Raw genomic sequence first — 14,152 nt, 5'->3', positions numbered from 1 at the left:
GGAAAAGAAAAGAGCGGCGAAACCGCACTGGTCAGCGAGCGTATTGCTTTCAAGCCAAACCGTTGTCTTCCCGACTCCAGGCTTCGAAACGAGCCTACGTGGAGGGGGGAGCAGTACCTTGACGTATCGTTAAGGTAATGTAGTGGACTGTAATACCGACGTTTCTTCGCTCTGAAGAAAGCGTCGGCAGACGAGTGTGCAGAGAGGAGGGATCCTCCTTTTCTCTGCTCAACCTGCCTTCCAAGAAGGCTTGCCTCGTGCGAATCACGGTTGTAAGCCGAGATTCGCGAGCGTTCGACCCTCGGTACTAGCTTTAGCTAGCCTTGGCGGCGGATAAAGGCCAGAGGTTGTAGCACTCACCGTTCACCGCAACGTACGCATCTATTCGTCGTACGCGGGCTGCTACTAAACGGGTGACACAACACGGGCAACGCAGAGGTGATACACTTACGTTTACCCTCTCTGTTGGTGCCAATATCGGGGCTCAACCAAGAAGAGGTCTTGATTGCTCCTCCGACGAATAGCAAGCTCAGGGAATCGGGGTAGCCACCGATTCCAAGAGCGCAGTTACTCGTCTTTTAAATTTATCGCGACTAAACAATCGCTTTGCCTTCGCACGTGTAATACGTGGTTCTCGAAGGGAGCTATGGCGAGCTGTAGTGCGATAATACAGCGTAGAAGGCGTCAAGAGCTAAGGAACTTGGTGCCCAAATTTCCTAACTCAGTAGACTCTTCTATAATGCTGTTCCTTGCTACCGTGCGAGCGTTCGGTGCAAGACTGACTTCGACATGCGAGCGCGAGACGCTCCGCGAAAATCGCGGAGTCCCCGAAAATCCGCTACGCGGCGCTCGCTTATCATTGTCTCTCTTTGTCTAATGTACCGATTTTGCTCTCTCTCTTTGTCAGGCTCCGATACCCCCACTCGTTATCGGGCCTGAGATTCAAACAGCTGATCGTAATCGCTCACCTGTTCGAACTTCAACCGCATCGGATGAAAAAACGAGTCGCAATTCGAATGTACCGAGTTTATTGTCAACGCAACTGAATTTCCTACCGAAGGCGACCTTCGGTCGGTCACAGCACGTTAACGTACTGCGATTCTCGCGGACGAAACGATGCTTCGAAATTTAAATGTATTTTAAACATACCGCCCCCCTTGCACTGTCCGTGCAAAAGGAGTATCGGCAGCTTCAACACAAACACGACTCGGATCGCGAAACTTGAAGGACCAAGATTTCTGTAGGCGATCAAAAGAGAGAGAGCAAAGTACCGCAAGTGGAGTTCAATTGAGATGAACTCACTCACGGCGCTTCGCAAAAATTCAATCAAACAAAATTTAATTGAACTTACTTTGCACTAGGTTGAGAAAACCCTGGGTGGCCCCGGAGAAAACGCATCGACGTTTCGATGGCCACCCCGATGGCCGTTCGGGTCATTTGTTCCAAAGCCCCGGGCGGGTGTCGGGTTGCTCGTGCCGATGGGGGCGTCGGTGCTGGGGGCCTCGATCCGGCCGCGACGGTGGACGTTGGTTGACCGGCTGCGGGGGTGGCGACCCGCCGTTCCGCCCTCTTCCTCCGTCGTTTGTTGACCCCCTTGGAGGGGCCAGCCGAAGGGCCAGCCGAAGTGCCAGCCGAAGGGCCAGCCGAAGGGCCAGCCGAAGGGCCAGCCTGCTGCCTCGGTGCTGCAGCTCCTTCCTGCGGCTTCCCTCCCTGCTCTTTCCAGAGCAGGGACGTAAGTAGGCCCTCCTTATTCCATTTGACCAAATATCGTCCTCCCGTTGCCGGTATACGATATCGCCGGGTGGTGGTCGGTATATGCCCAGGAACTTTATATATTTCCGTCCCCAGCTTTAATTCCCAATCTTCCGGCGTGGGTGGTCCACTCGCGGGCGCACTTCCTTGGTCCGGCGGGGCGACGGTGGTGAGGGCCTCCTCGCCGATCCGCATGCAGCGGTCGAAGCTCGCCGATATTGCCTTATCGCTTGCCATTGTTGCTTGACTAATGATCGTCAACCGGCTGCGATCGGATCAAATTTCGGCGGCGCCCGCGAGTTCGCGGGGGGCGCTCTTCCCTTGGAGAGAGAGAGAGAGAAGTACCTCATCTCCCCTCCCTGGACTGTCAAGGGGGCCGGGAGCCAAAGGGGGGTTCGTGACCGTTTGTCTTTTCAAATAGAACGGTTGCCCTCACCTTTGTCTCGTTCGGCCTTTACCGAATTTTGTCCGGTGTTTATTTCGCCTGCTCGACCTCGGCAACCGTCGCCGCAGCAGGCTCATCCACGGGTAACTTACACATCCTTGTAATCGGACGTGTATATGTGGACTTTGCTGTACGGACTTTTACCACCCGTACATTTTCGTCCTTACCCGGGAACACCTCCTCAATTCTCCCCATTTCCCACTGATTAGGGGGGAGAAGAGGATTCTGCACTAACACCAGATCCCCTGGTTGCAGTTGCAGTTGGGTGGTGCGCCACTTATAGCGATTTTGGAGGTGCGTGAGATAATCTCGCGTCCAGTGCCTCCAAAGCTGCTCGTGAAATTTTTGAATCGCTCTCCACCGCGATAGTCGCGAGAGTTTTTCAGTTTCCACCGATTGCAGCGGAATCGCATTTAGTGGACCTCCTGTCAGGAAATGCCCGGGCGTCAGAGGCGCATAATCATCTGGGTGGTCACTCAGGGGGGCGATCGGTCGCGAGTTGAGACTCGCTTCGATCTTGCAGAGAAGCGTCTGCATTTCCTCTCCCGTCGGCGTGAATTCACCCAGTGTGCGCTTTAAATGGTGTTTCACCGATTTTACGCCGGCTTCCTGCATTCCACCGAAATGAGGAGCGCTGGGGGGGTTAAACCTCCACCTTATCCCCATAGAGCTGCATTTGTTTTGCATTTCTGTGGAGGAAAACGCCTCACAGAACTGCTTACGTAACTCTCGATCGGCCCCAACGAAATTGGTGCCATTATCGCTAAAAATGCAAGACGGTATACCACGTCTAGCTACGAACCGATCGAGTGCAGCTAAAAACGCGCTCGTCGTGTAATCATGGACGAGCTCGATGTGGACGGCGCGCGTGGCGTAACAAACGAACACCGCGATGTACGCTTTGTGAGCCGTCTTTCCTCGACCAGCGGAGTCGCGGACACGGTAAGGCCCCGCGTAGTCCACTCCGCAGTTGTCGAAGGCCTTTGCAGGCCTGCAGCGTTCCGGTATCAAATGCTGCATTATTTGCGTGGAGGCGCTGCTTCGCCATCTCACGCATCGCATGCATTTGTTTATAACCGTCTTCGCTGCGTTTCGGCAGCCGAGAATCCAGTAGCTTTGCCTCACAGTATGCAAGGTCAGCTGCAAGCCCCCGTGCAACGTATCCACGTGGCACTGCCGGATTATGAGTGTTGACACATAATGTTTCGGCAGTATTATCGGGTGCTTGGTTTCCCATGCAAGCGTCGCGTTCTCCAGTCGTCCGCCAACCCTCAAGACGTCATTTTCGTCGAGAAAAGGGTTTAGGCTTTTTAGCGGAGATTTCTCAGGTATTCCTCGGCGTTTTTTCAAGCACCGGTACTCTTCTGAGAAATGCGTGCCTTGTATGTGACGCACGATACGTTCAGTTGCGATTCGCAATTCTGACGCCTCGATTACTCGACTGTCGGGTGACCCCTGATCGGCGCGTGTTTGTTTTCGCCAGCGAAGACAATACGCCGTTACACGCAACAGTTTTCTCCACGTTTAAAATCGGAACAGAAATTTCCATTCCGGTTTCGGAGTCGTTACATGTGCATGCGCTATGCGCTTGCTTTCAGTGGTCTCCACGGAAGCTGGCATCGCTGGCCACTCCACTTCCGGTCCGCTCAGCCACCCTGGTCCAAACATCCACAGTCTCGACTGCAGAAAATCTGCAGCCTCTATCCCACGCGAATTTAAATCCGCGGGATTTGAGCGTGTTGGAACGTAACGCCATTCAGCGCTCGGAAGAGACGTTTGGATTTTTGACACGCGGTTGGCTACCACAACCGTCCATGTCGATGGGTGTTTTTTAAGCCAAGCGAGGGCGATCGTAGAATCTGTCCAACAGACAACACGATCGATCGGCAGTGAGAGCGACTTTCTCAGATGCACGATAAGCTCAGCGAGCAGTACGGCCCCGTTCAATTCAAGAACTGGGATCGACTGCGTTTTGATCGGAGCCACTCGCGTTTTTGCCATTAGAAGTGACGTAAACACTTCATTGTTCACCGTCGTCACTCTCAAGTAGGTGACGGCGGAATAGGCAGCGAGTGATGCGTCACAAAATCCATGGAGCTCCACAGAGATTGCATCGGCTCCGTATCGGATCCATCTGGGTAATTTCCAATCGTTCAATCTGTTCCAATCGACACAAAATGTGTTCCACATTTTGTGCGTCTCCGCGGAAACGTGCTCGTCCCACTGGATTTTTTCCAGCCACTGGGCTTGCATCAAAATTTTCGCACGGATCATAACTGGCGAAAGCCAGCCGAGGGGATCGTACAGTTTCGCAATCTCCGAAAACAAAGTGCGCTTTGTTATCGGTGTTGCAGACGGTTGAAACCGTTGCAGATTGAAATAGAAAAAATCTCCAGATGGTATCCATCGCAGACCGAGTACCTTTAATTCTGAATCGTCAAACAAATTAAGGTCGACTGCGTGTGAGTGCGAGCTCTGTGGAATATTTCGTAACAAATCTGACGAATTTCCAGCCCACTTGCGAAGGTTAAATCCACCTCGCTGTAGGAGCTCGCACGTTTGTTTACGGATTCTCTCCAGCAACGGTTTGTCGGGAGCTCCCATAAACACATCGTCTACGTAGACGTCCTTCTCGAGGACAGGCGCGGCGAGCGGGTACCGGTCGCCGTCCTGTTTTTTCAGCTCGAGAAGTGTTCGCATCGAAAGGTATGGAGCGCACGCCGTACCGTATGTGACGGTATTCAACTCGTAAGCGATAAGTCGCTCGGTCGAGGGGGTGCGCCATACGATGCATTGAAAGCGACGATCCTCTTTAGCTACGAGAATTTGTCTAAACATCTTCTCGATATCCGCTACTAACACGTATTCGTACAGACGCCACCTCGTTAATACGGCGGTGATATCAGTCTGTAATTTTGGACCTACGTGGAGGAGGTCGTTCAGCGAGCGTCCGCCCGCTGTTTTGCTGGAGGCGTTAAACACGACGCGCAGCTTCGTCGTAGCGCTCTCCGTGCGAATAACCGCTCGGTGAGGGATATAGAGTCGCATGTTATCGACTGACTCGAGCCGAGTCATATGATTTAACGACTCGTATTCAGTGAGAAACTCACTGTATTCCTTCACGAGGGTTTGGTTCAGGTCCAGTTTTCTCCTCAACCTTGCCAACGCGGAGAGAGCTATTGGGAGAGAATCGCCCAACAGCTCGTCCGGGTTCGAATGGTTAAAGGGCAACCGAACTATAAACCTTCCCGTCGCGTCTCGCGCGACGGTTTTTACGAAGTGCTCTTCGCATTCGTCCTCGGCTTTAGTGTTCACCAAGGTCGAGGGCACCTCCTCTATCTCCCAGAATCGCCGTATCGCCTTGTCCAACGATTCAAGGACGCTGCAGTGCAGCGTCCTCACGGGATTTGGGGAAGAGTTTGCTGCGTCGATCGGCCCAGACAGGATCCAGCCCAAGGCCGTCTCCTGTGCGATCGGTCCTGTTTTGTTTATTCGACGGAATCCTCGTCGAATAATACTGGCGTACACCTCTGCACCGATGAGCACCTCAATCGGTCGATCAGATGCAGGGTCTGGATCTGCAAGCGTCAGTTCACTTAAGATCTCAGCATCTGAGATGCGAACCGACGGTGGAACGTAGGACGTAATTTTCGGGACGATGTATGCACTAGTGCGGAACGCCTGTGCAGTGCACCGTGTTGACCCGAATCTAATGTCCGCGCTGTGCGTAATCTCATGGGTCTTTCCGCCCCCCAAGCCGGTTACCATGGCTTGGGTTTTCCTTCGCGCGAGTCGTAGATCATTCACCAGACTCGCTGTTATGAAGGAGGCCTCAGATCCCTGATCAATGAGTGCACGCGCGATACGCGACGTACCTCCCTTTCCATAGACTCGCACATCAGCTGTCGCCAGAAACACAGATCCCGTTACGCTCTCTGTCGCACCACAGTGAGACGCAACGTTGTCGGCTGACGTAGAAGCACGAGAATTCGTGTTTACGTTTGCCTGTACAGGACTGCGCGCAGGAACGTTGCTCCGTCCCGCTTCCCGCTTGCCCTGATTTGGCTTGTTCGTCGTACGACGGTTACTTGTGCCGACTTTCTGTGTATCAAAGTGCAGGATGGTATGATGCCGTCCGTTACACTGTTTACATGACACGCTGGTTCGACAGTGTGTCACCGTGTGCGTTGACGCCAAGCAGTTTATACAATACTGATTATTCTTCATGTATTGAAACCGCTGTTCCGGCGAAAGTGTCTTGAACTTTTTGCACGTAGCAACTACGTGCGGTTGTTCACAAAACACGCACTTTTCGGGAGTAGGGGGAGCATTCTCGACCACGGCGTTATGCTGCCGTATGCGAGATTTCGGCGTGACTTCCGCCTTTGCGTTGCATCGTTGGTGTTCCAATGCCACCAACGCGCGCTCCTGTCCGTCAAGGAACTTCATCATGTCGTCAAACGACGGGAAGTCCGTGTCCGATTGGATAGACATTTCCCACTCCCACTGCAGGGCTGCTTCCAGCTTCTCTTTTATGAGAATGACCAGCACGTCACTCCACTCTTTAGTAGGGCGCCCCAATCTCTTGAGCGCAGCGAGCGTCTGTCTCCAGCTCACTGTGACCTGCTGGAAGCTGGGTAGATCGCCTTTTTTTATCATTCTCAGCTTCCGCAAGGTCTCAAGAAGCTGAGTAATAATTGTGCGTGGGTTCCCGAATCGTTTCTTCAGGGCGTCCCACGCCTCGCTGAAATTGCGATCCGCAATTTCAAATTCGGCGATCGTCGCGAGAGCCTCACCTTCCAAGCACGCGTTCAAATATTGCAACCGCTGTGCGTCGGACAACCGTTGGTTATTCTTCACGCCAGCGGTGAATAGATCCTCAAAGTGTCTCCACTTTCTGGAATCACCGCTGAACTTTGGAAGGCTTTGCTTAGGCAACTCGACTGGAATCTGCGTGTTGTCAAAGCCGGCACCCTCGGCTTTACGTTGGTTAATACCCAACTCAACCCGCTCCTTCGCTTCGACCAGTTGTGCGATTTCCGTCATTAGGAAATCCTGGACCTCGTGGAACGTGTCCTCGGCGTCCTGAAGCACCTCCTGATCGAAGAAGGGTATACCTTTACGGTGATGGAGGGGAATGCCCTGTTTGAGACGACTAACTCGCTCGAGCACGTCCCTCCACACTTCCGTGGCATAGTTTAGCTTTTCTTTCAGGAGGAAGATAGTAAAACTACTTCGTCCTTTCTTCTTCAGATTCGTCACGAGTCGGGTCAAACCTCTGACTCGCGAGACGATATCCTCCATGTCACTCTCGAGGCTGGGCGAAAGCGCCTGTTCTCTTTGGGGAGTGGACATGGTGGTACGATTCGAGAGGTAAACGCTACTCGAAATTCGACCTGAAGAGAAGCTAATACAACTTTTCCTTGCCCTTTCTCAACCGAATCCGGCTCGAAGGACCTTATGTTAGAATCGCTGAAAATTCAGGGATCTAACGGGGTCCGGATTGGGTGGTTGAGAGAAGGGTGTCAAGAAAAAATTGTACACTTAATTAAATTTGAGTCGGCCCTAAAAAGGACTTAAATACGACGTTTATTTTTTAGTTTAGTTGGGGGTCTTCGACCAAAATCTTAGGGAAGGGTCCCTTGGACTGACGCCGGCCGGTGTCCCTTAGCGACGCTGGCGTCTGGAAAAGAAAAGAGCGGCGAAACCGCACTGGTCAGCGAGCGTATTGCTTTCAAGCCAAACCGTTGTCTTCCCGACTCCAGGCTTCGAAACGAGCCTACGTGGAGGGGGGAGCAGTACCTTGACGTATCGTTAAGGTAATGTAGTGGACTGTAATACCGACGTTTCTTCGCTCTGAAGAAAGCGTCGGCAGACGAGTGTGCAGAGAGGAGGGATCCTCCTTTTCTCTGCTCAACCTGCCTTCCAAGAAGGCTTGCCTCGTGCGAATCACGGTTGTAAGCCGAGATTCGCGAGCGTTCGACCCTCGGTACTAGCTTTAGCTAGCCTTGGCGGCGGATAAAGGCCAGAGGTTGTAGCACTCACCGTTCACCGCAACGTACGCATCTATTCGTCGTACGCGGGCTGCTACTAAACGGGTGACACAACACGGGCAACGCAGAGGTGATACACTTACGTTTACCCTCTCTGTTGGTGCCAATATCGGGGCTCAACCAAGAAGAGGTCTTGATTGCTCCTCCGACGAATAGCAAGCTCAGGGAATCGGGGTAGCCACCGATTCCAAGAGCGCAGTTACTCGTCTTTTAAATTTATCGCGACTAAACAATCGCTTTGCCTTCGCACGTGTAATACGTGGTTCTCGAAGGGAGCTATGGCGAGCTGTAGTGCGATAATACAGCGTAGAAGGCGTCAAGAGCTAAGGAACTTGGTGCCCAAATTTCCTAACTCAGTAGACTCTTCTATAATGCTGTTCCTTGCTACCGTGCGAGCGTTCGGTGCAAGACTGACTTCGACATGCGAGCGCGAGACGCTCCGCGAAAATCGCGGAGTCCCCGAAAATCCGCTACGCGGCGCTCGCTTATCATTGTCTCTCTTTGTCTAATGTACCGATTTTGCTCTCTCTCTTTGTCAGGCTCCGATACCCCCACTCGTTATCGGGCCTGAGATTCAAACAGCTGATCGTAATCGCTCACCTGTTCGAACTTCAACCGCATCGAATGAAAAAACGAGTCGCAATTCGAATGTACCGAGTTTATTGTCAACGCAACTGAATTTCCTACCGAAGGCGACCTTCGGTCGGTCACAGCACGTTAACGTACTGCGATTCTCGCGGACGAAACGATGCTTCGAAATTTAAATGTATTTTAAACAATGAAACTTATCGACATTTCTACTTTCCGAGCAACCTAGGCTTCACCCTAGGGCGTTGCTCCAACAGATTGAATAGTTAGGGCCTTAGAAGTCAATGCCCGAAGCATAAAATGCAATATAAATACAACAGTTTTTCCATCATATAAAACGAATAATTGCAACCAGTATGAAGGTTATGGTCATTTCTACGTACCGGGCAACCTACGCTTCACTCGAGGGCGTTGCTCCACCAGATCGAATAGTTAGGGCTTTAGAAGTCAAAGCCCGAAGCATAAAATACAAGATAAATAGAACAGTTTTTCCATCGTATAAAACGAATAATTGCTGCCAGTGCGAAAGTTATGGTCATTTCTACTTGCCGGGCAACCTAGGCTTCACTCGAGGGCGTTGCTCCACCAGATCGAATAGTTAGGGCTTTAGAAGTCCAAGCCCGAAGCATAAAATACAAGATAAATAGAACAGTTTTTCCATCGTATAAAACGAATAATTGCTGCCAGTGTGAAAGTTATGGTCATTTCTACTTTCCGGGCAACCTAGGCTTCACCCTAGGGCGCTGCGCCAACAGATTGTATAGTTAGGGCCTTAGAAGTCAATGCCCGAAGCATAAAATGCAATAAAAATACAACAGTTTTTCCATCATATAACAGGAATAATTGCAACCAATTTGAAAGTGATGGTCATTTATACGTACCGGGCAACCTAGGCTTCACTCGAGGGCGTTGCTCCACCAGATAGAATAGTTAGGGCCTTAGAAGTCAACGCCCGAAGCATAAAATACAGAATAAATAGAACAGTTTTTCCATTGTATAAAACGAATAATTGCTACCAGTGTGAAAGTTATGGTCATTTCTACTTTCCGGGCAACCTAGGCTTCACCCTAGGGCGTTGCTCCAACAGATTGAATAGCTAGGGCCTTAGAAGTCAATGCCCGAAGCATAAAATACAATATAAATACAACAGTTTTTCCATCATATAAAACGAGTAATTGCAACCAGTATGAAGGTTATGGTCACTTCTACTTGCCGGGCAACCTAGGCTTCACCCTAGGGCGTTGCTCCAACAGACTGAATTGTTAGGGCCTTAGAAGTCAATGCCCGAAGCATAAAATGCAATAAAAATACAACAGTTTTTCCATCATATAACAGGAATAATTGCAACCAGTTTGAAAGTGATGGTCATTTCTACGTACCGGGCAACCTACGCTTCACTCGAGGTCGTTGCTCCACCAGATCGAATAGCTAGGGCCTTAGAAGTCAACGCCCGAAGCATAAAATACAAGATAAATAGAACAGTTTTTCCATCGTATAAAACGAATAATTGCTGCCAGTGTGAAAGTTATGGTCATTTCTACTTGCCGAGCAACCTAGGCTTCACCCTAGGGCGTTGTTCCACCTGATGGAATAGTTAGGGCCTTAGAAGTCAACGTCCGAAGCATAAAATACAAAATAAATAGAACAGTTTTTCCATTGTATAAAACGATTAATTGCTACCAGTGTAAAATTTATGGTCAATTCTACGTTCCGGGCAACCTCGGCTTCACCCTAGGGCGTTGTTCCACCAGATCGAATAGTTCGGGCCTAAGAAGTGAACGCCAGAAGAGTAAAATACAATTTAAATATAACAGTTTTTCCATCGTATAAAACGAATAATTGCAACCAGTTTGAAAGTGATGGCCAATTCTACGTTCCGGGCAACCTAGGCTTCGCTCTAGGGCGTTGCTCCACTAGATCGAATAGATAGTGCCTTAGAAGTCAACGCCAGAAGCATAAAATACGATATAAATACAACAGTTTTTCCATCGTATAAAACGAATAATTGCAACCAGTATGAAACTTATGGTCATTTCTACTTTCCGAGCAACCTAGGCTTCACCCTAGGGCGTTGCTCCAACAGTTTGAATAGTTAGGGCCTTAGAAGTCAACGTCCGAACCATAAAATGCAAAAAAAGTACAACAGTGTTTCCACCATATAACAGGAATAATTGCAACCAGTTTGAAAGTGATGGCCAATTCTACGTTCCGGGCAACCTAGGCATCACTCTATTGCGTTGCTCCACCAGATCGAGTAGTTAGTGCCTTAGAAGTCAACGCCAGAAGCATAAAACACATTATAAATACAACAGTTTTTCCATCGTATAAAACGAATAATTGCAACCAGTATGAAACTTATCGACATTTCTACTTTCCGAGCAACCTAGGCTTCACCCTAGGGCGTTGCTCCAACAGATTGAATAGTTAGGACCTTAGAAGTCAACGCCCGAACCATAAAATGCAAAAAAAATGCAACAGTGTTTCCATCATATAACAGGAATAATTGCAACCAGTTTGAAAGTGATGGCCAATTCTACGTTCCGGGCAACCTAGGCTTCGCTCTAGGGCGTTGCTCCACTAGATCGAATAGATAGTGCCTTAGAAGTCAACGCCAGAAGCATAAAACACAATATAAATACAACAGTTTTTCCATCGTATAAAACGAATAATTGCAACCAGTATGAAACCTATCGACATTTCTACTTTCCGGGCAACCTAGGCTTCACCCTAGGGCGTTGCTCCAACAGATTGAATAGTTAGGGCCTTAGAAGTCAATGCCCGAAGCATAAAATGCAATATAAATACAACAGCTTTTCCATTGTATAAAAGGAGTAATTGCAAACAGTGTGAAAGTAATGGTCATTTCTACGTTCCGGGCAACCTAGGCTTCACTCTACCGTGTTGTTCCACCAGATCGAATAGTTAGGGCCTAAGAAGTGAACGCCAGAAGCATAAAATACAATATAAATACAACAGTTTTTCCATCATAAAAAACGAATAATTGCAACCAGTATGAAGGTTATGGTCATTTCTACGTACCGGGCAACCTACGCTTCACTCGAGGGCGTTGCTCCGCCAGATCGAACAGTTAGGGCTTTAGAAGTCAAAGCCCGAAGCATAAAATACAAGATAAATAGAACAGTTTTTCCATCGTATAAAACGAATAATTGCTGCCAGTGTGAAAGTTATGGTCATTTCTACTTGCCGGGCAACCTAGGCTTCACGCTAGGGCGTTGTTCCGCCTGATGGTATAGTTAGGGCCTAAGAAGTCAACGCCAGAAGCATAAAATACGATATAAATACAACAGCTTTACCATCGTATAAAACGAATAATTGCAACCAGTTTGAAAGTGATGGTCATTTCTACATTCCGAGCAACCTAGGCTTCACGCTAGGGCGCTGATGCACCAGATCGAATAGTTAGGGCCTTAGAAGTCAACGCCCGAGGCATAAAATACAAAATAAATAGAACAGTTTTTCCATTGTATAAAACGAATAATTGCTACCAGTGTAACGTTATGGTCAATTCTACGTTCCGGTCAACCTAGGCTTCACCCTAGGGCGTTGTTCCAGCAGATCGAATAGTTCGGGCCTAAGAAGTGCACGCCAGAAGAATAAAATACAATATAAATATATCAGTTTTTCCATCGTATAAAACGAATAATAGCAACCAGAGCGAAACTTGTGGTCATTGCTACGTTCCGGGCAACCTAGGTTTCACTCTAGGGCGTCGCTCCACCAGATCAACCTGTTAGGGCCCTAGAAGCCAACGCCCGAAGCATTAAATACAAAATAAATAGAACAGTTTTTCCATTCTATAAAACGAATAATTGCTACCAGTGTAAAAGTTATGGTCATTTCTACGTTCCGGGCAACCTAGGCTTCACCCTAGGCCGTTGTTCCACCAGATCGAATAGTTAGGGCCTAAGAAGTGAACGCCAGAAGCATAAAATACAATATAAATGCAACAGTTTTTCCATCGTATAAAACGAATAATTGCAACCAGTGTGAAAGTTATGGTCATTTCTACTTTCCGGGCAACCTAGGCTTCACCCTAGGGCGTATCTCCAGCAGATTGAATAGTTAGGGCCTTAGAAGTCCAAGCCCGAAGCATAAAATACAAGATAAATAGAACAGTTTTTCCATCGTATAAAACGAATAATTGCTGCCAGTGTGAAAGTTATGGTCATTTCTACTTTCCGGGCAACCTAGGCTTCACCCTAGGGCGCTGCGCCAACAGATTGTATAGTTAGGACCTTAGAAGTCAATGCCCGAAGCATAAAATGCAATAAAAATACAACAGTTTTTCCATCATATAACAGGAATAATTGCAACCAATTTGAAAGTGATGGTCATTTATACGTACCGGGCAACCTAGGCTTCACTCGAGGGCGTTGCTCCACCAGATAGAATAGTTAGGGCCTTAGAAGTCAACGCCCGAAGCATAAAATACAGAATAAATAGAACAGTTTTTCCATTGTATAAAACGAATAATTGCTACCAGTGTGAAAGTTATGGTCATTTCTACTTTCCGGGCAACCTAGGCTTCACCCTAGGGCGTTGCTCCAACAGATTGAATAGCTAGGGCCTTAGAAGTCAATGCCCGAAGCATAAAATACAATATAAATACAACAGTTTTTCCATCATATAAAACGAGTAATTGCAACCAGTATGAAGGTTATGGTCACTTCTACTTGCCGGGCAACCTAGGCTTCACCCTAGGGCGTTGCTCCAACAGACTGAATTGTTAGGGCCTTAGAAGTCAATGCCCGAAGCATAAAATGCAATAAAAATACAACAGTTTTTCCATCATATAACAGGAATAATTGCAACCAGTTTGAAAGTGATGGTCATTTCTACGTACCGGGCAACCTACGCTTCACTCGAGGTCGTTGCTCCACCAGATCGAATAGCTAGGGCCTTAGAAGTCAACGCCCGAAGCATAAAATACAAGATAAATAGAACAGTTTTTCCATCGTATAAAACGAATAATTGCTGCCAGTGTGAAAGTTATGGTCATTTCTACTTGCCGGGCAACCTAGGCTTCACCCTAGGGCGTTGTTCCACCTGATGGAATAGTTAGGGCCTTAGAAGTCAACGTCCGAAGCATAAAATACAAAATAAATAGAACAGTTTTTCCATTGTATAAAACGATTAATTGCTACCAGTGTAAAATTTATGGTCAATTCTACGTTCCGGGCAACCTCGGCTTCACCCTAGGGCGTTGTTCCACCAGATCGAATAGTTCGGGCCTAAGAAGTGAACGCCAGAAGAGTAAAATACAATTTAAATATAACAGTTTTTCCATCGTATA

General features: G+C 48.5%; 1 protein-coding gene across 1 annotated transcript; it reads right to left on the bottom strand.

Annotated features, from left to right (window-relative positions):
- Positions 1-2,009: 2,009 nt before the first annotated feature.
- On the bottom strand, positions 2,010-7,552 carry LOC143186597 (uncharacterized). Its single transcript, XM_076390281.1, has 4 exons — positions 3,767-7,552; positions 2,332-3,652; positions 2,211-2,294; positions 2,010-2,161 (listed from the first exon to the last, which is right to left on the bottom strand). The coding sequence occupies exons 1-4, from the start codon at positions 7,550-7,552 to the stop codon at positions 2,010-2,012; spliced, it is 5,343 nt and encodes a 1,780-aa protein (XP_076246396.1).
- Between the last annotated feature and the right edge of the window lie 6,600 nt (positions 7,553-14,152).

Source organism: Calliopsis andreniformis, unplaced genomic scaffold (assembly GCF_051401765.1).
Source record: "Calliopsis andreniformis isolate RMS-2024a unplaced genomic scaffold, iyCalAndr_principal scaffold0017, whole genome shotgun sequence".
Lineage (NCBI taxonomy): Eukaryota > Metazoa > Arthropoda > Insecta > Hymenoptera > Andrenidae > Calliopsis > Calliopsis andreniformis.
The sequence above is the reverse complement of the archived record's forward strand: the minus strand, read 5'-3'. Positions and strand labels throughout refer to the sequence as shown.

Excerpts from the sequence above, each read along its gene's own strand:
- LOC143186597 (XM_076390281.1), bottom strand. The coding sequence starts at position 7,552 with ATGTCCACTCCCCAAAGAGAACAGGCGCTTTCGCCCAGCCTCGAGAGT. Across the intron at positions 3,653-3,766 it reads AGCGCATAGCGCATGCACAT|GGGTCACCCGACAGTCGAGT; the intron begins GTAACGACTCCG and ends CGCGCCGATCAG. Across the intron at positions 2,295-2,331 it reads TGTACGGGTGGTAAAAGTCC|GATGTGTAAGTTACCCGTGG; the intron begins GTACAGCAAAGT and ends TCCGATTACAAG.